The 27,676-nt window shown below is 43.8% G+C and overlaps 1 protein-coding gene across 2 annotated transcripts; it reads right to left on the bottom strand.

Moving 5' to 3' along the window:
- Positions 1-628: 628 nt before the first annotated feature.
- On the bottom strand, positions 629-24,828 carry LOC144730358 (forkhead box protein K2-like). 2 transcript variants are annotated; one of them, XM_078611123.1, is made up of 8 exons: positions 23,228-24,828; positions 14,773-15,018; positions 13,116-13,338; positions 10,698-10,868; positions 9,844-10,037; positions 8,622-8,830; positions 6,838-7,365; positions 629-6,347 (listed from the first exon to the last, which is right to left on the bottom strand). In XM_078611123.1, the coding sequence occupies exons 1-8, from the start codon at positions 23,623-23,625 to the stop codon at positions 6,091-6,093; spliced, it is 2,226 nt and encodes a 741-aa protein (XP_078467249.1). In that variant the 5' UTR covers positions 23,626-24,828; the 3' UTR covers positions 629-6,090. The 2 variants fall into 2 exon arrangements, with proteins under 2 accessions (XP_078467249.1, XP_078467250.1); XM_078611124.1 differs by having other exon boundaries at positions 8,664-8,830; positions 23,228-24,380.
- Positions 24,829-27,676: the final 2,848 nt, after the last annotated feature.

Genomic DNA, 27,676 nt, shown 5'->3' with positions numbered 1-27,676 from the left:
GTGCGATTTTCTTTGCATGTGGGCATGGATCCAGAAATGTTATACTAAACAAGGCTCGTGTTATGCAGAAATTTCAGCCAATTTAATTGCAAATGGTATTACATTTAGTACCAATATTTTGAGTCTTCTCCAGTGTTGTCAAAACTAAACAGTTCAACTATGTAGCCAAAGCAAGAACAGCTTGACTGATATCACAAGTGTTTGGATCGGGACGCAAAAACTTACATTAGCAACTTATCATAGGCAGTAGTCACAATTGCATACCCATAATTAGAACGTAATCATAGTTTGTGATAAAAGTACATTAAGGACAATGAGATATGAAAAAAAACACGAGGGAACAACTTACTGGCGAGTTGGGTATAATCTTAAATAAAACTTTAATGCTACTACACGGAGCCTGCAGAAACCTAAGCACATTTCTTATACACATAATAAAGGGAATAAAAAAAAATCTGTTAAGGTTTAAAAAAATATAAATATGAAAGAACATAACTTTAATGTTTTGCTACTTACCATTAATCAACTATTATTACACAATACTTCAACAGTAATGTGTATTGTGTGTAACTTAATGTATGTTTTTCCTAAAAGCACCTAATAAAAATGATCCAATGAGAGGTTTAAGTGAGTTTATATATTTTTTAATGTAATGTACAAATGTATAATTTTAGGTTTGGGGTACAAAAAAGCATCACAAATTATAAAAAAGGGCATGTGTTGAGAAAAACAGAATAGCATACCATACTTTATCAGATGATGTCACGTTCGTGCTCAAAGTGCCGGGAAAATAGACATTCCCCCTAAGCACCCACAATATGCAGCGACTATGAAACTTTCACTGGCACGACAATTCCACATTTTAAATGTGCAGCACGTATTGGCTGAGGCGCGTTTTAAGAGATGGTAGAAGCCTCGACTTCCGAGGCGTGCTTTTAGCGACCACCTGTTAAAGGCCGACCTTATGTACGAGGTAGTGGTATGGCCAGCACCACGCTTGCAGCCGCCTTCGTCTTTTCATTGCCGATGTTCATCCCACCACACCTAGTCAAGGCCCAGCACCGGTTCAGATATCGATTGCTACCGATGTTAGCCTTGGCCGCAAATCAAACTGAAGTTGGTGGGTTTGTAGCACAGTTCACAAACCACCACCACACAACAACAGATACATTTCGCCACCGACGGTGACGTCACAAGGGAACCTGTGCCAGGTCAGGTGCAGTTTACACCGAAGCATACATATGCACGAATCAACACGTATACAAATAAATATAGAGAAATAAGCACATTGCATGCATTCTGAAGAAATATAAAAACGTATTTGCCGATTGGTCCATCACAAAAGATCTCCGAAAGCCACGTGCCCAAATGCCCTTTCCAGTCTTCGGGTGCGATTGTCCCATTCATGCACGATATGGGAAAGGCTGCGCACGTTCTGCTTGTTGCATGAGGTTACATGCAATGCCACAGCACTTGTCTCAAGAATGCCATGCGTTACTCCATGGCGGTGAACGAGATAAACTGCTGCCAATGGGTGTCCTTTAATTAAAATACTGCAAGACAGTTTACAATCGTCAGCTTTGTGTTGCTTACCATAAATGTATGCTGCCAACTGTGTCCTAAACATTGGCGGTGTATACTCTGCCAATTTGCACGAGCGTAATTGCAATTCAAATGTTTTCGTGTTTAACACGAGTAACCATAGTAACTTCTTGAATGTAAACAATAACATTGGGATGAAATATCCAACTGGCTATTGTTGATACATATTATAAATTGTGATTAAAATTATTGTAAAAATGTACCAACTGCCTCTGATAAGAAAAAAAATCATTCAGTTATCAGCGAATTAAATTATGTAAAATAAAAGCTGAATAGTTAAAACATTTGGAGTGTGGCTTATGACAGCGGCAGATAATTTTATGTTTTAATCACCTTTATTACACAACTGAGTGTTCATATCAATGCATGAGGTTAAAATCCCAATTGGGGTCAACCCGATGCAATATGTATTTGGGATCAATAAAATGAGTATCGTTTTTTGTGAAATTCAACGGTCGTTCTCAATAGATCCATTTAGAAGATCAATTATAAGTGTGGATAATCACAGACTTTGTTATTATCCATTGTTGGTAAGAAATTAACATTGCATTCCTTGCAAAGTTATAAATAGAAATATATTAAATACAATGCCAATCAACTGTAAACTATAGTCTGGCTGATGCTAAAGCGAGACTAATAGTCATGCTAAGCATGTAATTTCCTTGTACAGCCACCAAAGAAAAATGTCCATGGATTGCAAAACCAAAACAATATTTTATTCTAACTTTTGAGCCAATCTCAACATTGATGTTATGGGCACGCAAACGGTGTGGATTACATTCTGCCAACTGACGCGCATGCAATTCAAATGTGTTTATGCTTCGTTCAACTGAGGCAAATGATCTAAAGTGGAGGCTGTGTTTAGTGTAAAAAAACCCCTCAAGTTCAGCAAGCATTATTCGGGTTATATACCTTTCATATACTCATGAATTCTTGAATGACAATGTGAATGACACAATGCACTTTAGGGATACAAGTGATATTACAATAAATACATCGGATGGTGTTTAAAAGTTAATTACCTTTCACACATTTTTTTTACCACTATAAATTATACATGAACCACAATGGGGGAAAATATAAATTCTTTTAATCACATAGTGACTACCAATTTTTTTTTAAACTGAATTAGGGAAAAAGGGGTGAATTGTTAAAATCCCGAATTACACTCGTTACCCCAATGAAGGCAGAGGAAAGACAATACATTTCCGTATGTAGCCCATGATCGAGTCAAAAGCATAACATTACAAATGGCAATTTAAAAATATATCCTATTGAGTGTATGGACCCCCCCTCAGACTTGTGGACTCTTAGTAGCATTTATGTACACAATTTTGTTTATTGGCTTTCCACTGCATGTGATTATCACAGTATAAAAAAACCCCACAATACCGCGAACGTCACTAATATCCACACAAATGTATGTGAATGCACACATCGTAAAAGCGTGACAAGTTATTTTCGAGTTCAGTATAAAATGCTGAGAACAGTTGCCAAAAGTGTATTCAAAGTTCACTTAAAAGTCTTTGTTGGGAACTGGTCACCAATGGCAGCTATTGTCGATGCACCCCAAGACGCATTTTGCTTTGTTATTTTAAAGCTCTACAATTATCTAGTAGTGTACTTGCGATGCCAATGTTTTTTAAAATATGAATCCCCAACATCTCTTATAATTTATCCACAAATATCTGTTTGAACACTCAATGATGTAACTAAATATATCAATTTTGACAGCATGGGCCTTGAATACAAAATTCAGTTAAATGTTTTTCATTAACATTACATAACCTACTCAAATAACGTTTAGCTATGATGTATGGCTTCCGGTAAGCGGTGTGAAATTCACAATTTGATGATATAGTACGATATTTAGGTTTGTACTGGACAGATTTTCAACTTACGGCACGCAATAACATTTCCAAAAAATACATTTCATGTGTACCAAACATTGCTCCACAAGATTTGCAGCAAATATTGCGCATGTAGGATTCACATAAATTAGAAAAACATGTTTCTTCTGCCTTTCTACAGGAAGCCCCCGCCGACCCTGCTGTTTTGTTTACATTTTTTTATTCATTAAAACATTCTTCAGAAATACCACATGCAAGATGGCTTTGTTGCTCAAAAACAGTAAAAACCAGGGCACTGCAATTTGGCATTTTAATGCTGGTTACTAGAAGAACCAAGATTCCAACAATTCGAAATAGAAAACAAATGTTCCAAGTAAATGTTCTTTAACCAAAAGCAGAACTTCTGGTTCTTAGTTTTAATATTTGGCCCATATCACCATGGAAAACACAACTCTTGTTTAAAAAAAAAAAGTAAAAACTAATCTACATAAATGTCCTGCACAGTATACATATATGCCCGAAACGTAGCATATCTGATTATATCAATCTTCCACAGCTTAATGTAAATTTCAAGATACTTTCTCACGTCTTAATAGAATGAGTGCATGTTTGTCTTTTGTTACTTTAGATTGATGTTAATGTTTACTTTAACCCTGGCTTTGGCCATCAAATCCCCAAAAGACTTACAGCAAAGGTGGTTATGTGTTTTTTTGTTGTTTCACCAACAATTTGAAATTACCTCCCACCCGTAAATAGAAAAGCAACACTTGGTTAGCTGTAAGTATTTACGTATCACGAGACGCGCGCAATCTTTAATCATCTGGAAAATAGGGTGAATTAAAACACTGCCAAAACCTGTTACAAATGTTCACTTTTCTTTTACTGTATTTCAGATTGTTTAAATTATATGGACAGAGTACAATTTTTTTTAAAGGCTCTAAAACAATCGTACAGTTCATAAATGTCAACCACTGGTTAATGAGCATAATGCAGCAATTTACTTGTTGTTCAAGGTTCATTAGCGATGCAAATTAGTTCCAATGACCAAAAAATCCATCTACGCACATCACACAGCCCATTGTCAGTATGATTTAAATTCTCATTTGCACGCACTATAAACATGTGATACTGCATTGATATTAGAACAAAAATTACCGTATATATGTAGACATGGGAAGCATCGTAATACGAATAAAAAAATGAAATAAACCTTTTAAGAAACATAAAAAGGAGGTAGATAGAGAAAATAATACCAAGAGATAGGCGAATAAAATTAGAAATGGGCTGACAACTACATCCTTTGCTTTAGTGCCAAAGGCAAGCACATCCGTTTTGTAAGCATGCACGTTCAGCCATACAGTAGAAATGTACGAACCATGAAAAACAGGTGTTAAGTTAACCGGTATGTGTTTCTTTACCATTAGCCTCTTTTTATTCACAACAGTAAACATAGCAATTGTCAGCGCACAATATCTCCGGCTGCAGCACGATAATTGATATTTGAAAAGTGTAAAGGACAAATGCTTGTGGTCAAGTGACAAAAGTCGCACACTATATCCGATAAAAAAAAAATTCGCTTAACATGTCGGGCACGTAGCCCCCCGATTCAGGTTTACTTAAACAAACTATGAGATTAAGTCCAGTCATTGTCAGCAACAACAAACATTTTTTTACTACATGTCCGACAAAAGTTTGTTTGTAGAGTAATGCAACCAAAGAGGCTAATAACGGTACCGTGAGAAGAGTACGCACGACTGTGATTTATAAATGACACCACCGCCACTCAATTTCAACCGACACTTGAAGTTCGGCATCCTTTGGACTTACGTTACTATGTTACCAAAGGCAGTACTCATTAGACTCGAGATACACTCCCTTGCACAAAACGTTTGCAAAATTATCTCACACTAACTTCGCTCACCTGATTTTTTCTGGAGAAAGATCATCTTACAGATGCCTATTTATACCAAGCCAGCAATACGTAGGGATCCGAGCAAAACAGGATTATAATAAGCAACAGTTAGTTTAATATTTATCTTTTTCCATGCAAACCCAACGTGTAGTATTTCTCTCCCCTTTAGGGTGGGGTATGTGATCATGTCACGGGCATGGCCAGCAGTGACAATGCAGAAAGCAGTGTCCTTACAGAAGAGCGGTTAAGACGAAGGGAATATCCCTATCCATTCCAAAGCAGTATTTGGTGAAATGTTTATAGTTTTTCAGACAGTAACAGCCACTGCCGGTTCTAAAGACGTGGCCAAAGTTCTGGCTGCTTGGCCAGCCACGAATGATGGCAGAACGAATATGACGTTGCTTGATGTTTTCTTATTGCATAAATCTTTTAAGTTCTGACACTTAGCTCATTCCTTGACTTCCTCATGGTTCTGGGAGAGACTTTAAGACCATAAGCAAACATGTGTTCCATTGTCTTCTTTCTTTTGCGACTCAAAATGTATTTACTTCAACTTGCAGAGACAACAACAGTGACATCTTTTCTTCCATCGGTGGTAGGTCTTATTGGCAGGGTGGGACCACATTCTGGCCAATAAAATGTATTCGGGAACAAAATAACACGGGCATCCCCAAAGCCCGACCTAAAACAGCAGGAAAGCCACAACAGGATGTGGCCAATGTGTTTTTAATCCACCCCATTGCTGTGATGCGTCGCGTCGGGTCCAGTTGCAATTACAAGCGGGGCACCCTCACCGTCGCTGCTCACATCACCGTCATCTTCCGACTCTTCCTTCCCCAACGCTGCGCAGAGCCTCTTTTGAACAGGCTCTTCAGCCGACACGTTTTTGTGGCCCACGTTCTCCGTGATGGCGGCACGTTTAGTGCCAAGCGCAGCCGAGGCAGACGCATGCGCAGCCAAAAGCTGCAATGGATTTGCTACAGCTGAAACGAGAGAGAAACGTAATCAGTAGGATTTCATTATGTAATTAGTACACTACCCACCGCCTGCCCACATGAATTTCATTCAGCACTCTTTTCGGTTTATATTCTAATTGTAACATTGCCATCACATATTGGCACAAGATAAAGGAAAGTGGAAAAATTTCAAAACATGTGCAGTGGACACCTATGGGCTATCTGCCCATGGATCATGATGATGATGAACATCGCCATCTGGTGGCACATAGGATAATTACTCTATTAAAGAACGTTTGACACAACAGAGCAACAAAACATTTAACCCAACTTATAAAATAACAAGTCATCAGATGGCAAGAGCGTGTCTTCATGGGCTCAATGAGTTCACCAACTGCAAAAAAAACCCACAGAACCTGGTTTGACCACACAAGCCATTAAATTTTTTTTTACACAAAGGCCATTTCAAGTGCAGCAATCGTCGACATACATCACAACTCCTTTAGCACAAACTCACCTAGCGTCGGGCTCGACGTGGTGATGGACGGAGGCTGCGCTTGCAGCTGCAGCTGCACCGCTTGCAGTTGCACGGCTTGGACCTGCGTCGCCTGCACGGGCGCCGCCTGTATCTGCCGGGCCTGACCCGCCTGCAGGGCCTGCATCGCCTGCATTGCTTGCGCTTGCACCGATTGCACTTGCGCGGTTTGCACCTGAACCTGCACCGGCTGCATCTGCACCGTTTGCATCGTCTGCAGCTGCGCCTGCGCCGTCTGAACCTGCATCTGTTGCGGCAGGCCACCCCGCATCTCAAGCGGGCCCAACGACGACACAGGCCGCAGAACTGTGACCGTCTGCACCACCACGGGCGTGGGGTTGCCAGCGCTGGTGACCAGTGTCTGACCGGCGCGGCCTGGCGGGGCCGCCGTCGCTATGGTATAGGTGCCTCCTGGCGCCAGCGTGAACGTGCCAGGCTTGGTGGGGATGAGCGCTGGCAGCTGGTGCTGCAAGCTCACCAGGATGGGCTGGCTGCTGCTCACGGGAGAGCCTAACAAGGCCAACAAAAAAGTCGCGGTCACAATTTGTTTGGTATGGTGTCAACAGATCTGCCACTAGCCAAGGACAGTTACCAAACAAGTGTAACATCGAATTCCCGCATGATCACTTATAAGCTTGACAATTCAATTCACAACATGCATGTAGCTGGTATGCTGGTCTCAGGCATCATGAAATAGCTGTATAGTGGGCAGCAGAAAGCAGTGCAGCAAAATCCATTGTTGTGTTGTACTCCTACACTCCCATGTGCATGCTCCACACCTTCACCAACCCACACTACTATGGTGAAGTATGAACATATAACCTCCGTGACCTGCAAGGTGTGGAGAGGCTCTCATCCACCAGTGCATTGGCAAAAGCGCTATACATATACACGTGTATGCCAATCAGCTGTGGGCTATACTATTATTAAGCTAATCGACTTCTATCTTACGTTATTTTAGCATTGATAACAATCGCACACTATTGCATATCTAGCGTGAACGTTTAATATGTTCCGCACGTTATAGCAAAGCCGATGTTGAAAACACAATTTTAAGAAGTAATTGACATTTTCTTTTGCCAATGACAAAAAAAGACAACACAATTTAAGTCTAGCCATATTGTTAGGGAGCATCTATTTATTGTGGGAAAGAATGTTAAAGGAGGCCAGTCATGGCTGGCTTTAAATCTCCCCAGATATTATGTTCAAACGCTGCACCAGAGCATCCACCTTCGCGCAAGCAACACAATCACGAGGAACAGTATTCACTGTGCTCTCATTTACGGGCAGAAAGGAAACCCTTTATGTAACTTTGGGAGAGCCCTGATACCGCAACCAACATGTCTTAAAATACTATTTAATAGAAATTATATTTTGCAGTGAATATAAATTTCATTGTGAACCGTCACTGACGATTTAAAATTTTTTTTAGCTTAATATATATAAATAAAAAAAATAAGATGTTATTTAAAAAATGTATATTAACATGTATAAACACGCAAATATTGGGATGTTTAGCCAACATTTGAAGTATGTTTTTCATGTGGCATAAATCCAGATGAACCTGGAGAAAACCCAAAAGCAGAAAACAGAGAAAGCCCTTTCGCAACCTCCATGCTCGCACTGCCCCCTGCAGACATCCACCCCATCGTACCCACAGGTGAATTTCTGACGCACCCCTTGGCTACATCTACACCATGTGATCCACCAACTCTGTCTCAGAGTCACAAAATTACAGCCGTGCGTCGCCACCTCTCCCAACTTACGAAACACGGCAGACAGAGCAAAGGGCTGTGCACGACACTCACCGGGCGCGCTCTGTGTGTAGCGTGCATCCGAGAGGGTGGGCAGGGTTGGGTGGTGAGTGGAGACGCCCTCGTGCTCAGCGGGGGTGGGAGACCCCTCACGGGACAAGCAGTCCGGGGTCTCCACCCCGGCCAGAGAGCCACGGTGAGTCGGCGATGGGGGCGCGCTCCTGTATTTCACACAAAGACAAAAAGCCCCCGTGTAGCCTTAACACTGTTGGGGCAGGAGCTGTTTGTGAGCACCTATGAAGGTCGGCCGGCATGGCACACGAGGGGATGGGTGGCCAGCACCACGGCCGACCGCCTTCGTCTCCCCATTGGCGATGTTTACACACTGCACCAGGCACTCATTTAAGGCTGAGTTTACATAGGGAGACCCAGGACCGGTTCAGATATTCATCACTGGTGTTGGCCGTGACTGGGGATCAAACTCGGGTGTCCGGGTTCATACAGCAGTGCGCTAACCGCTGCACCATCACTCCCCACACACACCGACATGCAGGTCTCATCACTCAATCTAGACTTTTGTCTTTCCGAGTATGTTTGTTGAACTTTTTCGCCACCGTATGTAACCAACCATACTAATCGGAGGGGCGGGAGGACAACAAACTAAACACAAAAATCAGTTCTAAAGAAATTCGTTTTCAAAGGAGAAAGTATTCTAGTAGTCAGCATGCCGAGCAATCCCAATAGGGGTAATGGGGCTGGGATGTACTTAAAAATCTAAGAGAAAGACTCGAATGCATATTATTAGGACTTGAATTTTTCTGCTCAATACATTTTGCATATTAGCCAATCCATTACGACACTAATGAATTGCATCGATCGATGAACCTTAATTAGAAGCAGAAGAGAGCCAGTTTCAACACAGGTCTCTTTTATGCAGGAGATATCATGTGGTCACCATGCACTACCTGCAACCCAATTTGCCATATTGGCCACATTGCAGTGATGGCGGCCATGGGTGACATGGTGAGGTGCTGGCAAGGGCCCTGTTTTATGTGGTTCACTTTTCTGCATTCGACAGCCAAGGCGGTGGCGAGTATGCCGTCAAGAGTAAATAATTGCCAACTTCATGGATGCTGACACTTAGATTCATCTCCAGATTATAAAGAACGTTACAGTAAAACACGACGATGAAGAAGAATAAAGGATCGGAAGGCTGGGGTCGAAGGCCACGCACCGTGACGAGAGCAGGCCAAAGGGCGCCCGGAAGCAGGGAACACCACGGGCGCGCCGCTTGCGGTACGCCTGTTCCGCCAGCTTCCCCTCCGACGCCGGGTCGATGCGCCAGAAGGAGCCCTTGCCCGGGTCCTCCTGCGAGCGAGGCACCTTCACGAAGTAGCGGTTCAGCGACAGGTTGTGGCGGATCGAGTTCTGTTGGAAGAAAAAAGGGTGAGGGAGAGCCGAGCGCTTGCGGATCCCGCTTAGGCTTCTTTGAACAACGTCTCATTCAGCATTAATTATTTAAGCGTGCAACAGGCAAATTAGATAAGTAACGGCTCTGAAATTGAGGTCTGGGTAAATGCTTGTTATAAAGATGTTTTTATTTTTCAAATTAGTTGCGGATAAATTGATAAAAGGTAAAAATTGCACCGATATGCACACGAGGGCTTACTCTTGATAATCAAGTCAGTATATACTTCAAGACTAGTTTGTTACACTAATTTGGCCATTCCCAGAAAGTTGCGCAGTGATAAAAATCAAAAACTAGTACCCAAAAGACAAGCATCATAATTTAGTCCTCAGAGCTGGGTTTGGTGAATTAAGCACAAAAATCTAATTCAATAAAAAATGTTTATATCGTCATTGGAAAATGAACTGAGACGATCATGCTATGAAATTTAAAAATTGATTTCCTTTTTGGCAATAGCCTAGGATATCTCAGCATTAGTGGCCTGACTAACGCTAAATGCCATCGCCACATCCCTTCCTCTTAAGAGTCGAGATGTAAACCTCGTGAATGGCCGTTCGCGATATATAACGCAAGCGAGCGGTAAAAGCTAAAGCAGCCGCGGGGTGCGCGTTCCGTCGTGCCTGCCAGCCCTTGTCGGAGGCGCGGTAGTACGGGTAGTGTTTGCTGATGTAGGCGTAGATGCCGCTGAGCGTGAGCTGCTTGCTGGCCGCCGACGTGATGGCCTGTACGATGAGCTGCGCGTACGAGTAGGGGGGCTTGCTCTCGTCCTGCTCAAAGGCAAGATGTGCAGTCTAAGACGCACACGCGCGCACAAGTAAGGTACATACACTCACATAAAAACACAGAGCAATCTGACAGGCTTGCGCAAGGCAAAGATAATGTGACAATGTGAACAACAATACAAATACTGTTTCCCGCCATGGATAATGTTCAATTATTTTTTCTTTAGGTTAATGATGCAGATGATGGAGCTGATAATGAAATTAATCATGCCAATTGACAGTCTTGACAATGAGGACATTAATAATTGAATATATTAAATAATTAAGGCTTTGACGATTAACAGGAGCGCAATGTTGAAGAGATTGAACACAGCATTCATGTGAGAGAAAAAATTACGGCCCTTAATCAATCAATTCATTGTTGGATGAAGGCCTATCCATTATGTGTCAGTTATGGGGGATTGAATGATCATACTTCACTCTACTGGTCAGTATAGATTAGCCAAGGGAACCACCCAGGACCAGTTCAGTGACCACTCGCCACGGATGTTAGCCGTGGTTGAGAATCAAACTCGGTTCGTTGGGCTCACAGCGCAGTGTGTTGCCAACAATTGGGCAGGAAACTAAATAAAAATATTATCTTACCTATAAAAGTTTTTTTCCCATCCTTGTAACGTTTCAACAAAGTACACAAATACAACAAACTAAGCTTCCTAATGAACACTTGCTCTTTGTTTTTGCCCTTGGTCCAATCTAAACTAAGAAAATAACACTTTGTAACAATGTCCTCTGATCGTAATGATAACTTTGAGCACGTGCGCCAAAGCACGCATCTGCGCATGCGCGGAACGCCGACTTGCAGTTGCACCTAGCAACGCAAACAAGCTTGCCGAGACGGAGAGGAAGGTTCTTCGTGTTAAAAATGCCAAAAATCAAAACAATCAAGCACAGTTACTGCTGCAGAAGCATACGCGGAGGTAAATCCTGAACAGCGTGATGTCCCTCCCCCACCCCAATGTGTGCAGTTACTACTATAGTCAGTAGATACTGCTATCGAGTCAGTAGATATCTGCTATAGATTCGGTAGATACTACTATAGTCGGTAGATACTACTGTAGTCAGTAGTTACTACTGTAGAGCCAGTAGATACTACTGCAGTCAGTAGATGCTACTACATTCAGTAGATACTACTAGTCAGTATAATCTGTAGAATCCTTAGATATTACTGTAGAGTCAGCAGATGCTACTATAGAGTCAGTAGATACTACTGTAGTCAGTAGATACTACTGTAGTCAGTAGATACTACTGTAGTGTCAGTAGATACGACTATAGAGTCAGTAGATACTACTATAGTCAGTAGATACTATAGTCAGTAGATACTACTAAAGTCAGTAGATACTACTGTAAAGTCAGTATATACTACTGTAGAATCACTAGATACTACTGACTCTATTGTATGTAAGGTATATATGCTTACAAAATACAAATTGGATGGTGGGTAAAACATTTTTGGAGGGGTCAACAATTTTTGGAAACCTTTATGATCAAATATTTACCCCCACTTTCTATAACTTTTTGATTCAGGCCTTCTCTAAGGCTCTTGTAATTTTGTTGGCGGACAAATGGACAAATTAAACGCCAGGATTTTTTTTATAATAGCTTAGTATTTGTGTATGTACATGTTATGTTGTTTAAGAGAAGACAAACCGGGTACTTCCTACTAATGTTCATGAAAGGTCGGTAATGAACACAGAAATAAAGATAACATTTGGCTGTATAGTCGACTGCAACAATTCCCAACTGGTGGTCTGCGGACCACAGGGCCATGGAAAGGGATCCACAGAACCGTGGCAGATAATATGATCTTTTTCATTTTACTGGCCATTGCACGAATATCAGCATCAGCCATCTTATTAATATTCATCAATAAAAGGCAAGTCAATATTTTTTATAGCTTTCTATTATTTTACTGAGCTTTTAGAGTTGTTTTCATTATCAAAAATAAGTCAGTGGTGCATGGCAGTCTGTGAGAAAATGTCGAGGGCAGAGACCAGAAAGGATGGGAACCACTGGTCATCACACATAGCCAATGGGACAATTTACACAGCCTGAAGTCCAATTCCTTCCAGAGTCCAGCAGTTAGTGTAATCAACTACCAAAGTTCAAGTGTCCGTTGTAAAACGGACATTATTTGAAACGAGAGCACCACGGACAGCCAGCACGACAGTCTTTCCCCACCCCCCCCACATTGTGGCGAAGGGCACGCTGAACGATGTCGGGGGTGCGCTGCCGATGTCGGGGGTGCGCTGCCGTTACCTGCACTTTGGGCCGGTTCTCCTCCCCGGTAGGGGCGGGCGGTGGGTTGGGATTCAAGTTTGTCTCGGCCACGATCACTAGGGGCTCCGCCTCTTTCTCGGCAGCGTTCTGAGCAAACTCCGCCGCCAAGTGTAGATCGGCGAGCGTGAGGCGGGCGTTGCGGCAGCCCAACATGCCCGACATGCCCGCCCCGCGAGGGCTGGCCGGGCACGAGTTGGCCGCGCTGTCTCCCAAACACACAGGCACGCGCACAATGGCCCTGTGTTAGCCCGGTCTACACACTACGCGACGCCGCTTGTCAACTTCTTTTTTTTTTCAAACATCCTTTTCCCCCAATTATGTCATGAGGCAAAGTATCCATTTGGGTTCTCTCACATGGCAGCGTATTCCTTCGTTAGAGAATGGCCCACCGAAGCAGATATCAGTGCCAACTCAGAGATCCCTTCAAGCGACGACCGTTCACACAGTAGAGGATGGCACTTTCCCATCCGTTATGCAACTGACAGGCAATCCCATTTTTTTTCCGTATTCTTAGCCCTGGAATTGAGCCAAATTAAGTGCATAACCACATCTAATGTGACGGGTTTATTTGTGTGAAGTCATTGGTGATCGGGCTGAGATGGTTTCAGTCTGGTCTCAGTGTTTATGTTGGTAGGTAACATGTTTCTTCATATAGAGTAGCCTTGTATTAGCAATATTGAGAAGCCATGTTTTTTTTGTTGTGTTCCCCTTTCATGTCAAGCTAGCTATGGTGATATTGTTAGCTGTATAAGTTGAAGGGAATGCCTGTCTCTTGTTTCAGCTGCGACATCTAAGACTACGAGGCATCTCTGAAAGAATACACTCACATGGCTAGGACATGAATGAGTGGAGAAAGGGGGCCAAGCGAAGAAACCCCCACACGAGTTGGCAAAAAATACCAAGAAGAACTAAGACTCTACAAAAGCTGTATTCTTAGTCACGGCTCAGCTCCGGCTTGACCCACGCTCAAGCCGGCTCAGCTCACGCTCGAACCGGCTCAGCTCACGCTCGAACCGGCTCAGCTCACGCTCGAACCGGCTCAGCTCACGCTCGAACCGGCTCAGCTCACGCTCGAACCGGCTCAGCTCACGCTCGAACCGGCTCAGCTCACGCTCGAACCGGCTCAGCTCACGCTCGAACCGGCTCAGCTCACGCTCGAACCGGCTCAGCTCACGCTCGAACCGGCTCAGCTCACGCTCGAACCGGCTCAGCTCACGCTCGAACCGGCTCAGCTCACGCTCGAACCGGCTCAGCTCACGCTCGAACCGGCTCAGCTCACGCTCGAACCGGCTCAGCTCACGCTCGAACCGGCTCAGCTCACGCTCGAACCGGCTCAGCTCACGCTCGAACCGGCTCAGCTCACGCTCGAACCGGCTCAGCTCACGCTCGAGCCGGCTCAGCACACTCTCGAGCCGGCTCAACTCACTCTCGAGCCGGCTCAGTTGCTTCCAGTCACGTACGAGCGGCTCAGTCATGGCTTGGCTTATGCAGATCCTGAGCATGACTGGTACCGTGCTCAAGAGTTTGCTCAAGCTCAGCGTGGCTTTGAGCCAGCCAACTGGAGTCAGAGCAAAGTCAGAGTCAAGCTTGAGCCGAGCCGTAAGCAAGAACCAAAGCGTACGAGGTATCCGCGGACCTGATTGTGTGCGTGGGTGAGGGCATGGGGCTCGGCACGTCCAGGCCGGGTTCGGGGATGTGCAGCTTGAGCGGGGACATGTCCGGATGCAGGGGCTGTAGCGGGGGCGACGGGGAGCGCCGGTCTCCAACGCCAGCGCCGCCGGCGCCAACTCCACCGAGGCTCACGCCTTCTGGGGACTTGGTCTCCCACACCAACGAGGTGAAGCGCAGCCGGATGGTTGTGCTCGGAAACCGAAGGACACACCTGCAACCCAAAATAAGGGGCGCATCAATGTCAATTCAGGGCTTTGCATTTTGCAGGCGGAGGTGATGAGATGCCCCAGCAATCACTCAATGCCCTCCTCACAAAACTAGTTTGTGGTGTTTCCGATTAGTTTTCGGGTTGCACCACGTGTTATTTGGCACGAACCCATCATCCAAAAAACACATCAGAGAAGTAAACCGCACAACTGCAAAAACCTGTGTCAAGGTTTTTAGTCACTCAGTGATTTATGAGGAATTATCATTACAAGGCTGTGTATATAATTCTTATTCTCATGATACATGGAATAGAGAATCAATAATTTACGATTTATGCAAAATAAATTATCATGTAATATCACAGTTAAGGGAGTGGAAAAAAACTGTATAGACACAACATGAAAAATAAAAACCTTACACGAAAAGAATGATTCAATAATCAGTATTTCTTCATACTCTTTGGATCTTTCGGTAAGGTCACGTAGATAGAAAAATAATAAAAAAAATCACGACGTTTCGATCGCAACACAAGCAATCGTCTTCAGGTGAAAAAATACAGCAGGCGGACTGCTGAGGCATTTCTTCTTGCCTCAGCAGTCCGCCTGCTGTATTTTTTCACCTGAAGATGATTTCTTGTGTTGCGATCGAAATGTCGTGATTTTTTTATTTTATAATTTTGAACCTATCTATGTGACTTTACCGAAAGACCCAAAGAGTATGAATTCCTGCAGTCACGAAAGCTTTAAGTCAAGATTTAGTATTTCTTTAATCTATGTTAACACTGAATCGTGACAATTCATCGAAGCAATGAGAGCGGGTGGTATAATCGTGCACATAAATGCATCATTGAGCAAGGCTGTTTGGCGGTTGGGGTAAAAACAAGGCGGTTGGGGTTTTATTGCAATCATAATAATGCACATTGCTAAAAAGTACCACACTCCAGGTTTGCTGCCTTGCCATATCGCATTGGTATGTATCATATTGTTTCAGATATTTCCCAACACTGACAGTGACTGAATGACAGGTCACTTCGTCCCTAAACAGGTCGTTAAGAAATGATTTGTTGCGAAACATGGCAAACATTGGACAAAGAGAGAAATGTGAAAACATAAACAGCAGTGTTGCAGATTACGATCATTTGGTGACCCACACCAGATTTCAATTGCATAAACAAGCTACTCAAAACTATCCAAACCCTGCATGAGCAGGTTTCGCATGATAGCCCTCATCCTGCCAATCCAAAGATTCTTGAGACTTTGTATTGGTGAAGTAATGTATGCAAATGTTAATCTTTTTTAAGAGTGTTGCGTGAAGCGGAGATAGAAAAGTCTATGGGCACACAAGACTTCACCGAGTGTCTTAATGTTCACTACAGCTGTGAATGTTTAAGAGTGATTCATCCGGCTGGTCGCTTAAACGTTTTATTCTTTGGCACATGTAACTTTTGGATGAAAGAAAACTCAAGAGCTGCTAGCAGAGACAAAGTTTAACACGTGGTTACTGATACAACCGGGACACATGCAAATAACCTGTGAAATGGGAAATAAGAACGCGGAATGAAGACCTCTTTTCCTGGTTGGTGCTTCACAAGCAAACAGTAACAAGTGTAGGATGACACAATAGTAACTTTAGCAGAACAATCTATAGCAGGGCTGTGTCAGGTGCAAGGCAAACATCCTAGTAAGTAATGTGGAGGAAATAATTCACTTAGCAGACTTGTCCATAACCCCCAGAAGGCATGTCAACTCATTAATCGTAGAAGACCAACGACAGTCATGTTCACTACGAATATCATATACACGCTCACCTTGGTAAACAACTATCTATATCTAGGAGTATGCATGTAACATTATACTTTCGCTGCATAAGTGTGTTTTTTTGCCACGTTTCTCAGAAGACTTTGGAATATCAACACACACACATGGTGGTGATGCATTTGACTGTAATAAAGCCAGACCAACTACTTTTTTTTTCATCCAAGGCCTTATTTCAACACCAGTGAGTCACTGCTCGAGTGCAATAAACCTACCCCTACATAAACTTTCCGAACTTCCTATTTGAACAAAATAAGGTAAAATCTGCATTAGTAATTATTTCAATTCAAGTTGGGATATTATCAGGCGAGCTCATTTTGGGAAGTCAATATTAATAATATAAAAATTATGAAAAGTACCTCTTAACCACCTCTCATATACAAAACACAAAAGCAAAGTTGAGAGATGATTGTCAGTGAGCTTTCTGAAACCAGTAATTGTTCAAGAAAGAGAGCCACTCTTTTACTCTCTACTGTGAATGTAACAGTAACGTAAAAAAAAATACTAACAAAACACACACGTGATTGTTCCACACCATTAGGGTTTCACATTCATTACCATACAAGGGTATAACGTTTACTTGGTTAAAATACATTAAAATTAGCCTGCATTGATGTGACATTAATATGCATCAGAGGCACATCCAAGTGATGACACTCGAGTGCCATAATGGCACGGATGCCCACAACTTGAAAGTTTACTTTCTAATTCACAAAGTTGTAAACGTGTGCTGGACAGACGAAGACACACATCCTAGGTGTATAGTAACGAGAGCTACAGCACGTGTTTCATTTCCCTTTGGTTGAGCTTCCCTTCAAGAAGTGGCATCGCAGTCCGCAAGTACAAAAGTAACCTTTAAAACATCCTGTGAGATTCACGGCCGTACAAAAGCTTCGTCTTCCTCAAAACAACTCCTCCACACTTACACGACGAGCAGAATCATGGCCGACCTCTTTAACGTTGATGTTTGGCCGACCTCTTTAACGCTTACGTTTCCTGCACTTGCTGTTTATTGACATTTCTGGATAAACCTGGCACCACCGATGCAGGACTGTCCCGAGATATCCGCAGCTGCACACCCGTTCAAACAGCCCACGTGCACCTCCTTGTTTTCGTGCAGCAACACCAAACCGGCTGAATTGAGGCAACCCCTTTCCAAACCAGTTTCAATGAGTGGCAACGCAGCAAATGGGACCGAGTCCACCCCCCCTCCCACTTAAATAACCTCCGTAATGAAAACAGAGGTTATATAAGTGTCTGGCGTATGAGTGGACTCTAACATTTACAACAGCAGTGTATCGTAGGAAGGTACTCAAATCAATTAGCTTGGGCTCCCCTGAGCCACAAGCAAAGCCGTACAATTCTGAGAACGCCGAAAGCAAATCATCACTACGAGTGACCAACTGCACAGCCAATCCCCCTCGAAGGGCAGTGAGAAACAACACACGTTACTGCACAAGCTACATGTGACAGCTTGCCTTCAGCAAGCAAGCGCGGCTTTGCATAGATAGCACAGGATTCCTGCACCAGAACGCACTTGTAAACGTAAATAAACGTGGTCAAGAGCCATAGATGCAATGCCACCCCCATAAGGCTGGTACTGCGATGTTCAACAACAACAGTTCACTGGAAACTGTTTTCTTAGCAACTCATTCCACACTGGGGAGAAAAGTGTGACACACACCCCCTGCCTTCCCATAGTCAAAGTATTGTTCCACCATCGCTAAAAGCCTTTACCAAAACACAGGGTATGCTAATGTGCATGGGACGCAAACACCAGGTGTGGAAAGGCCTCTTATGGTTTATGTCAAGGCTGTTTACAATTCAAGTTAGTATTACACTTGAATGAAGTTGGGCTCTTGAAGAGCTCACAAAACATAAAGCATTGGTCAACATGTATGTAGAAAACACTATCTGACGTAAACAAAAATTCAATAAGCAACAAGGAAACCCTTAAATAATTATAATTAAGCCAGATGTGCGGAATTTGTCCAATTGGTTATTTTACTGGGTCACATTGTGGATGGAACAATTATTGTTTTTATGCTCATTCTGTTCATGAAAATCTGGCCCCGAGATGCTGAGAGGATGCTCGACTCACAATTGTTGAGGATGCACATTTTAAAATCCTGTTAAGGAGCCCACTCAGCCCAACTTCTCTCTGGTGCACTAAAATAGCACTGTAGATGGTCGTCGTCGTCATAATCTGACATTGTTTATCTACTGATGAACACCTCCCCACTCTGTCACCTTCCCTCAATGCTACAAGTGGGATAGCAGTGCTGCTACCATCCATCTCACTCCTGCACATTAACTCATCTCATCGCTTCATCTTGGCAATGGTTGCACCCTCGGATGCATTCTCTCCTTGGAGGGTTGTCAGATATCATATTGAAACGATGATCCCTGCCAGGGGAATGTGGAATTTTCTAATTTCACTCAGAGCCTCCGAAGAAGTTGGGTATAGTCCCAGTACTCAAATGTTTCTAAGACCAGGATGGGTCTTGAGAGATCTCTAATTATGCAAGAAACAGAACCTACATAAAACTGACCTTTCCCTGACTGACAGTCTCCCATCCAGATGCTAGCCAGGATGATGCATGCTTGGCTTCTAAGATATGGCACAACTGAACTCCAAGGTGATGGAGAATGTGGCCAAACACACCATTAACTTAATCAAGATCGTGAGGTCTATCGATGAACATAAACATTCCCAACTCTCCAATAACTGTAGTTCAATGAATGGCAATGTTGCCTCGATACACCTAAAACAATGTATTATTACGCAAGCAATCCCAAAAACATTTTTAGAATTCTAATCCTCCAACTACACGTGATTTAAATAAGTATTTTCAATTCATTAACGATGGATAACAGTCTTGAAATAACCTCGATGCAGACATCAACAATCTTGCAAGGATAATCTAATGTTTATATTTTATTCACACAGATATGGGTGTAAGCATATATAGGGGAAATTTGTTTAAATGTATATATGCATTAGGAAAACATAGATAGAGGTAATTACCATTCAGTAAAGCATTAACTGCTGGTGCCTTAAGCCAGCCACAGTACTCGCGTTAAATAATACACAGCCTTCAAACACGATACACATCACAGACCAACCATCATGGCGACCCGCAGAACACAATGGCACACCATGTGCACGTTAGCCTTGCAAAACACGAAATGCAATGTCAGATCCATTTTATTTTAAAATAATTTAGCAACGAATGCAATTCAATGATTGCAATGCACAGCATGCACCGACATCCCTGCAGGGATAATTTATGTTGCTTTTATAATTTCATTATTTTCTTGACGCTTGTGTCAGGTGTCGACTTCCTGACAATTTTGGCTCGGGGAAAATTACTCCCAGCTCAGCAGAGGCGTCTATCCATAGCAAACATTCTGGGAGAATCTTCCACGCATTAATTGCAGAGTATTGTACATATATCTATACCCACTAAATATATTTTCCCTGCAGTCCATACCTTTATTCATTAAAGAGTACGTAACCGTTCATATGTGAAATGTATGGGCACAAAAAGAAATGGCACAATATTCCATTTTCCTGCAATAGTGCTAGCTATTTTCCCACCTTTTTTGCAGACTTTTTAAAATTATAAACTATTTGATGTCTATATAGCTAAATGAAAATGTGCGCTGATAAAATACAGTATTAAAAAAATATCCCAAGCAAAAACATTCTTTAGAAAGTCACCTTTTCCAAAAAATTCAGCACATTTCAAATGCCAAATAATTATTCAACAAGAAAAAAGTACTACATCTTTTAACCAAAATTTTTAATGAAGGTTGAACAATCAAAACGATCAAACGAGTACAACTTAAACATATAAACCAAGATTTTCAAGAGAAAATAAATCGCAATTCTGAAACGAAAAGTTAGCATTTGTTTAAACAAGCGTGGACCAAGATTAATCTCAGATGATGGCTCTTGAGTCAGTCATGGAAATTCCACATTCCTATGGCAAGTCCCAGTTACACCACAGGACAATCACTGTTGATGTCCCCCAATGGCGAACGAATTTTCTCAAATATGGAGTGATAAAGGGACAATTCAAACCTGACTAAAATTTAAATGTATAACCATGATTGAGACACACGCACTTTAATCGGTGCATTGTCTGGGAGAAAGACGGGCCACAAAAAAGCAACAACTCAGATCCTACCCATAAATAGAACGGCAGATGAAGTTCTCTAAACTTTCCAAGAAAAGTTTCAGAAAAAAACATTGCAAAATTGTAAAAAAAAAAATTCAAAGTATCTAAAATTAAAACTAAACACCACAATCTAAAAAGGAAGCAATGCAATAACCAGAATGATCCAAAATGGCAATACATGTATCCTAATTCAAAAACCATTTGAATATTATAACTCGCAGCACTTAAACATGGTCAAACAAAAGCAACCAAAAAATATGCATTTCCAAAATGTACCCCATACCATCGACAAAATACCCATCAAAACAATCACGCAACTTTTACATGCAAATAACTAATAATTATAATAATTTACATCCCTTTGTTAATCCAATGTTGGAAGTCGTTTGACCATTCGTTCCCATGGTGGCAGCCCAGAATCGGTTCAGATATCACCTGTCACTGATGTTAGCCATGGCTGGTACTCAAGTCTTCGGGTTCTATTCTGACACTGTTCCACCTCATTCAAAACCGATCCACTACAAACAAATGTTAAATCTTCACCTCAACTCTCAATCACCATCCAATGGAAAACAACATACATTGGCAACACTTTAAACGTGCTAAAACAAATATATAACAATTACAATACTACAAACACTAGATGAAAAGAAAAACACTCTCAAAGCATTTCAAAACCCACACATAACACTCATTTAAAAAAGGCCACCCTTTTCCCAAAATAATCACTCACTTCCTCACTCGAACAACATAAAAAAGTGAAAGAGCAAAGAAAAAAATTACCACCTACACTCCCAAAAGCAATTTAACCATGCTGTAAATTTCCAAGCTCGCAAAAAAAAATATGTCACAGCCACATAACGAATAAACAAAACAATTGTGTATTTATCGACAGGTGAAAATGTAAATCAATTGAGTCATTAAGTAAAAACCCCAAGAAATCACAAACACCATCAGAGGAAATCTAAAATTCCAGACAAATATTTGTAAAATCTTAAACCACGTAAAAAATGAAATGTGGAAAACTTTCTTCACTTGTCCTTAAACTTTATGCAAAAACAATGTAGAAGAACCAAAGCACCACTCCACCAAGCGATTTGTGGAGCTTATCACTCGGCGCCTGTTTCAAAAGCCACCCAACAATAACTTCAAAAAAACCAACACCCAAAGCCACGACTAAAAATAAATAGTAGCCAAGAGCCCACAGAAATCACAACTTAAAAAAAAGCTCAAAATCCCCACCAAAACGCAAACACCAATTCCAAAAAGACAACAACAAAAACGAGCCACTCACTTTCCCTCACAAACCTCCCTGACACAAACGAAAACTCACTGCTAAACACTGCTTCAGGGCAGCACAGTATCGATTTATAATGCCCTTTACCCTGGAATGCAACTCACAATACTCAACGAGTCTCACGCATACATTTAAGGAGGGTCCGGAATCCTGATGTCGGCCAATTCAATGTACTATTGGCATGTAAACACGGGCTCAAGTCCGGAGATGACCCACAGATTGCTTTAATCCACAGGGCTAAGAGCCAATCTATTGAATTATCTGTGGACAACCACCACTCCCATGGCAGGTGCTGCCATCTCCTGGCCTTCTTGATCAGAAACCCCAAACACAATTCCGGCTCAAGAACCCCAGAAATGGAGGGGGGGGGGGTGGTTGTTGTGATGTTGTGAAGAGTTGGGGGTGGGGTTGGGAGGAAGGGCAGATAACTTAATCAAGAGAAAAGGTGACACTCCTCTAAATCTGCAGTCTCAACACTAGTGACTCCTACTATCCGCCAGCAACAAAGAGGAACTTTCACTTTAGTGTTCACAACAAACACGTGGGTTGCTGCTGCTCCTTGTTGTTGGTGAGGAGGAAGGGGTGTGGACACATACATTCAGAGACTCGGTGAAACTGGGTAGGAGGTAAACAGGGAGGTTTACGGAGTAATACTGTCGGGGTATGTAGGATTATTTTTAAGGGGTTTAGGATGTAGGCATATGTGGTAAAGGTTTAGGTGTGGCACAAGTAGTTGGCGGTTAAGAATAGTTGCTAATGTTTAAGGAGGTATGAGCATTAGGAGGTAGTAGACGCATCAGAATGACTCCGATGAGCCACAATGTCCAGAAAAGAAGCTAAAGTGATCGCGTTAAGTGGTATATGATGGGTAGTAGTACTAGTAGTAGTAGCTGAGTGATGGTGCGTTAGACATCTCACGTCTTGGGCAGGCGCAGGGCCGACGCGCCCCGTCGCTGGAACACGCCGTCCACGAACACGCCGTTCTTGCCCAGGCAGCTCAGCATGAAGTGTGACCCTTCGAGTGCGATCTCCAGGTGCGCCCTCGAGATGAAGCTCGACCTGCCCATGTCCACGTCCACGGCACCCTGGCTCGAGTCTCTCCCCACCGTCACCATCCGCTTTCGCACCACGTAGTCCACGCCGCGACCTTCGAGCCGGGCAAGCGGAGGCTCCAGGGGCTGGTGGTGGTGGTCGTCACCCAGGTCAGCCTGCTCGCCCCAGGGCGAGGCACGGGCCGGGCTGCAGGGTGCCGAGCGTAGGGCGAGCAGGGCGAGAGCACCTCGGTCCATCAGCTCTTGGGCGTCCAGTGCAGCCATGGCTCTCTACCCCCCCTCCACGAGGCGGCCGCGTGTTCCGTCTCCCACCACCAACACCACCGCCTGTGCTTGAACGTGGAGGGGCAGCAAGCAGCAGTCGTTCGATGCTGGAGGTTTGTTGGGTGGGATCAGCTTCTGCAGGGGTGGTGGAGTCGAGGAGTTGAATGTGGAGGTTGTAGATGTCCGAAGCTGAATATAGGCCGAGCCTATAGGTTGATGCTGTATGAAGGTTGACTGTAAGTTGATGCTAGGTCGACTATAGTGTTGAGTGCGGTTGACTGTTATTGCTGGACGAAGGCTGACTCCACACACCTTGCGGTCAACTCCAGATCTTGGTGGTTGTGATTCAAGCACCGAAGGTGGAGGTTTGACGCTAGAGGATCGCTCGAAGAGGTTGATGATGGGTGGGAGGTTGACTGTAGTTCGAAGCTCGCGCTGCAGGTTCCCCCCCTCCCTGTTGTCCCTCTCCGGGTCTGCAGATCGCCTTTAGCGCTGCAGGTCGACTTCTCGAGCCCGTGGGGGTCAACTCTCTTGGACTCGCCCCACCGAGGCGGCTGGAGGTCGACTCCAGGAGCTGCAAGGCCCCAAAACGTCTCGGACCGTTTGTGTGCGGCGACACCCGGGGGGTGGGTGGGTGGTGGCCGGAAAAACGCGGCGCTGGAGCTCCCAACTCCGGAGCGGATCGCAGCACGCGGGGACCTCCCCCCACCCACTCCGCCCCGCCACTCCAAAGCGTGGCGGAGGGAGGCAGGGAGGGGGGAGCGCTCAACTACCGCGGCTCCGGATCCGTAAATCTGGATTCGTACTCCGCATTGCGCGTTCCGCCGGCGTGGGGCCCGGCCCGTGTAACATGGCCGCGGAGCTACCCCACAATGCCTGAACGCTCTGCGCCACCACGTGTTGCTGTGTCTGTCTGTCTCTTATCGCCTGTGTGGCGGCGTTTCTCACAGCTTTTTTACGCCACCACCACCATCATAACCGCCGCTAGCAATCGGGTTGTTGATGTTCAAGTGAGCGGCGTGGTGGTTGAGCGGGGTAGGCAGGCAAGTCGGTGGTGAAAGCGCGGGAAGAGACGGTGGATAAACACGGACATGGCCGCGCTGTTTGTAAACACGGCGAGGCGACGTCACCCCCACACATCCGCCGCTCGGTAGATTTAAAGCGCTGGGTTGGGTTCGGTTTAATGAGTAAGAAAAGAAAGAAAGATATTTAACGTGTGACACGTCCCGGGGATTTTTTTTTAAAAACGTGGTTTTGTTTTTTTGTGGTGTTGTTGATGTGGAAAGTTTGGAGGTGACAACGCCGCCGCCAAGCAGCGGTGCATTACCCCCCTCGTGTGGATGGGGCCACTTGGAGGGGAGGGTGGGGGATCTCTTTCCTTTGACGTAAATTTCGACGGAATTGTGAACATTTAAGTGGCAAAGTGAGGGAAAAACGAACTCGCAAGTTTCATTGTAAGATGTGTGAAAAGCCTTTAACAGACTTGGAGCAAGTGCCCTTAACAACACGCATGCACACACGTGTGCTCATTGTACACGTGCCATAAGCGTGATGGTGGTAACCATGCCATTCTATTAACACTTAACCAACACTAACAACATTACTGTCAAAGCTACTGTACATTCTGTTAGGTTTTTTCGGTAAAGTCACGTAGGAAAAAGAATAAAAAATAACTACATTTATTATTTTATTATTATTATTTTCCCTACGTGACTTTACCGAAAAAACCTAAGAGTATGAATCCTTGCAGTCACGAAAGCTTCACATCTAGAACTACTGTACATTATTGCAATGCACGGCTCGATGAGCCCCCCCTGGCCTAGCGGGTTATTTGGACATACTTTACCACGCTGGTCACCGCAGGTGGAAGGGTGGCACCCAATTATTGCGATCTCACTCGATGTGTGGGACCATAGAAATGCAGTATAACACATGCATTGTGTTCATGGTCGCACGTTCAACCACAATGCGTTGAAACTTAACATTTATTTACTTATAAACATATTTTGGCTGTTAAACACTTATATTTTGGCTGTTCGGATGGAGGAGAGTATACTACAAATTGTATGCGATCTGTCCCAAAATGAATTATGATTCTGGTCGCGAAAGCCTACACTAACAACAACCAGACATTCAATAACACTGCCTTAAAACAAGATACAAAATATATAGTCGACGTTTCAGGATATATCCCTTCATAGCACAGAGTGGACAATAACTTCCTAGGAATGTTGAATTACCACCACACCATTTATCTAAGAATTGTATCATATCTTTAATACATACTGCATACTGTGCAGTAATTAACAGTGGGACGTTATATCATACATTCGTCGATTGCTCTATAAATAGCAATTTAAGAGAGAGAACAGGACTCCAATGATGTGTCCAAGGGTGGGAGAGTTCCAATTCGCATCTTTGTGGACATGTGCTCAAGCCAACTCTCCAGCCACTGGCGTTAGCTGTATCCATCAATGTCAACATTTGATTTCTTAGTCGAATAGTTTGACCTGATTCGTGACCTGAAGACACTTCAAACATGTCAACCCAATCTGTACTATTCATTGTTCAAACATCTGCATGGAGACATTGGCTTTAGTGAGGTGCATTAATTCATAATAAGGGAAAACCCCAATCGCTTATTTGCCCATCAGAGAGGACGTCCAGCCAAGGAGATGGGACGATAATCGCATCTCTTGCACAGACGTTTGGGTGGATTTACTAACATCGCGGGAGTGACTTGAAGAGGCCTGCATTCCAGCCATTGAGCATGGCTGATGATGGTGATGAAAGGGTAACATAAAAAAACAAGAAAGGGTTTACCCTTTCTGGCAATAAAACAGGTTTTAAGATGTTCAAACACCAAATAGAAACATTTTGCAAGGAATCATGCCTGCATTAACCACACGTACTTGTGGTGAAAATGCAAACAAACATGCTCTGATAATATATGGCATTGTCTTTGAAACTGATTTGCCTTCACCAAAGGCAGCCTTCTTTAGGGTCTATTCTCACCCATGTCAGACCAGAGAACGCCAAAAGGGTAACGTATTAAAGTATGCATAGCTGGTCATCAGTGGTTGTCCTGTGAACTTTCACAATTGCCTAGAACCTACCAATGTCACGGAGAGAGAAAATAAAATTACAATTAAAAAATATCAATAAATTGAAAATAATAAAAGCAAAAAACCCAATGATGAAGACCGCTTGTGTTGCGATCGAAAACTCGTGGGTTTTTTGCTTTTATTATTTTCAATGTATTTTTAATTATTTTTTTTAAAATTTATATCTACGTGACTTTACCGAAAGAACCAATAATATAAATTCCTGCAGTCACGAAAGTTTTAAGTCGGAGTGTAGGAATGTAAAAGGTGCCAGTATTCTTTCATATCACTGCAGGGGATGGGGTGGTGGCACTGCGGTTTATCGCACCGCACTCCGAAGGAAGTTTAATTCCCACCAAACCGTACTGACCAGCATGGTGAAGTTTGGTCAAAAGTACCTCCCATGCCTGATACAAACAAACACATTCCTGCGGAGGGAGCTGGTAGGAACATTGGATTGCTCGGTCAATGGCCAGGGTCAACGGCGGCGTGGTGTACTCCGCAAATATGCCCGACTGTAAGGGTGGGCACAAGCCGGCGTGAGTAGGTTAAACGTTGAGTTTTATAAGGGCACCACGGGGTGACCAGCCCCTCCCCACCCAGCCCCTCCCCACCCAGCCCCTCCCCACCCTCCCCACCCAGCCCCTCCCCACCCTCCCCACCCAGCCCCTCCCCACCCTCCCCACCCAGCCCCTCCCCACCCTCCCCTCCCCACCCAGCCCCACCCTCCCCTCCCCACCCGGCCCCTCCCCACCCGGCCCCTCCCTCCCCACCCAGCCCCTCCCTGCACGACGGACACAATAATCCCCTGTGGGCTGGTGTAACCAGGAGATTCCTACCAGTATAAGGCATCAGATAACCAGTGACTGGTCACACAAACCACATTGAACATGTTTCCCTTAAAGTACGTGAAAACGGTGCAGGCGGGCCTTCAACAGTGGTTCCAC

The sequence above is a fragment of the Lampetra planeri genome, chromosome 35 (assembly GCF_965212315.1).
Source record: "Lampetra planeri chromosome 35, kcLamPlan1.2.h2, whole genome shotgun sequence".
NCBI lineage: Eukaryota > Metazoa > Chordata > Hyperoartia > Petromyzontiformes > Petromyzontidae > Lampetra > Lampetra planeri.
The sequence above is the reverse complement of the archived record's forward strand: the minus strand, read 5'-3'. Positions and strand labels throughout refer to the sequence as shown.

What these genes read in the sequence shown, in the direction of transcription:
- LOC144730358 (XM_078611123.1), bottom strand. Translation starts at nt 23,625, where the DNA reads ATGGCTGCACTGGACGCCCAAGAGCTGATGGACCGAGGTGCTCTCGCC. An exon ending in AGAACCGGCCCAAAGTGCAG is followed by an intron (nt 10,869 to 13,115) that starts GTAACGGCAGCG and finishes TGTGCGTCTTAG; the next exon opens with ACTGCACATCTTGCCTTTGA. An exon ending in CACGTCGAGCCCGACGCTAG is followed by an intron (nt 6,348 to 6,837) that starts GTGAGTTTGTGC and finishes CTCTCGTTTCAG; the next exon opens with CTGTAGCAAATCCATTGCAG.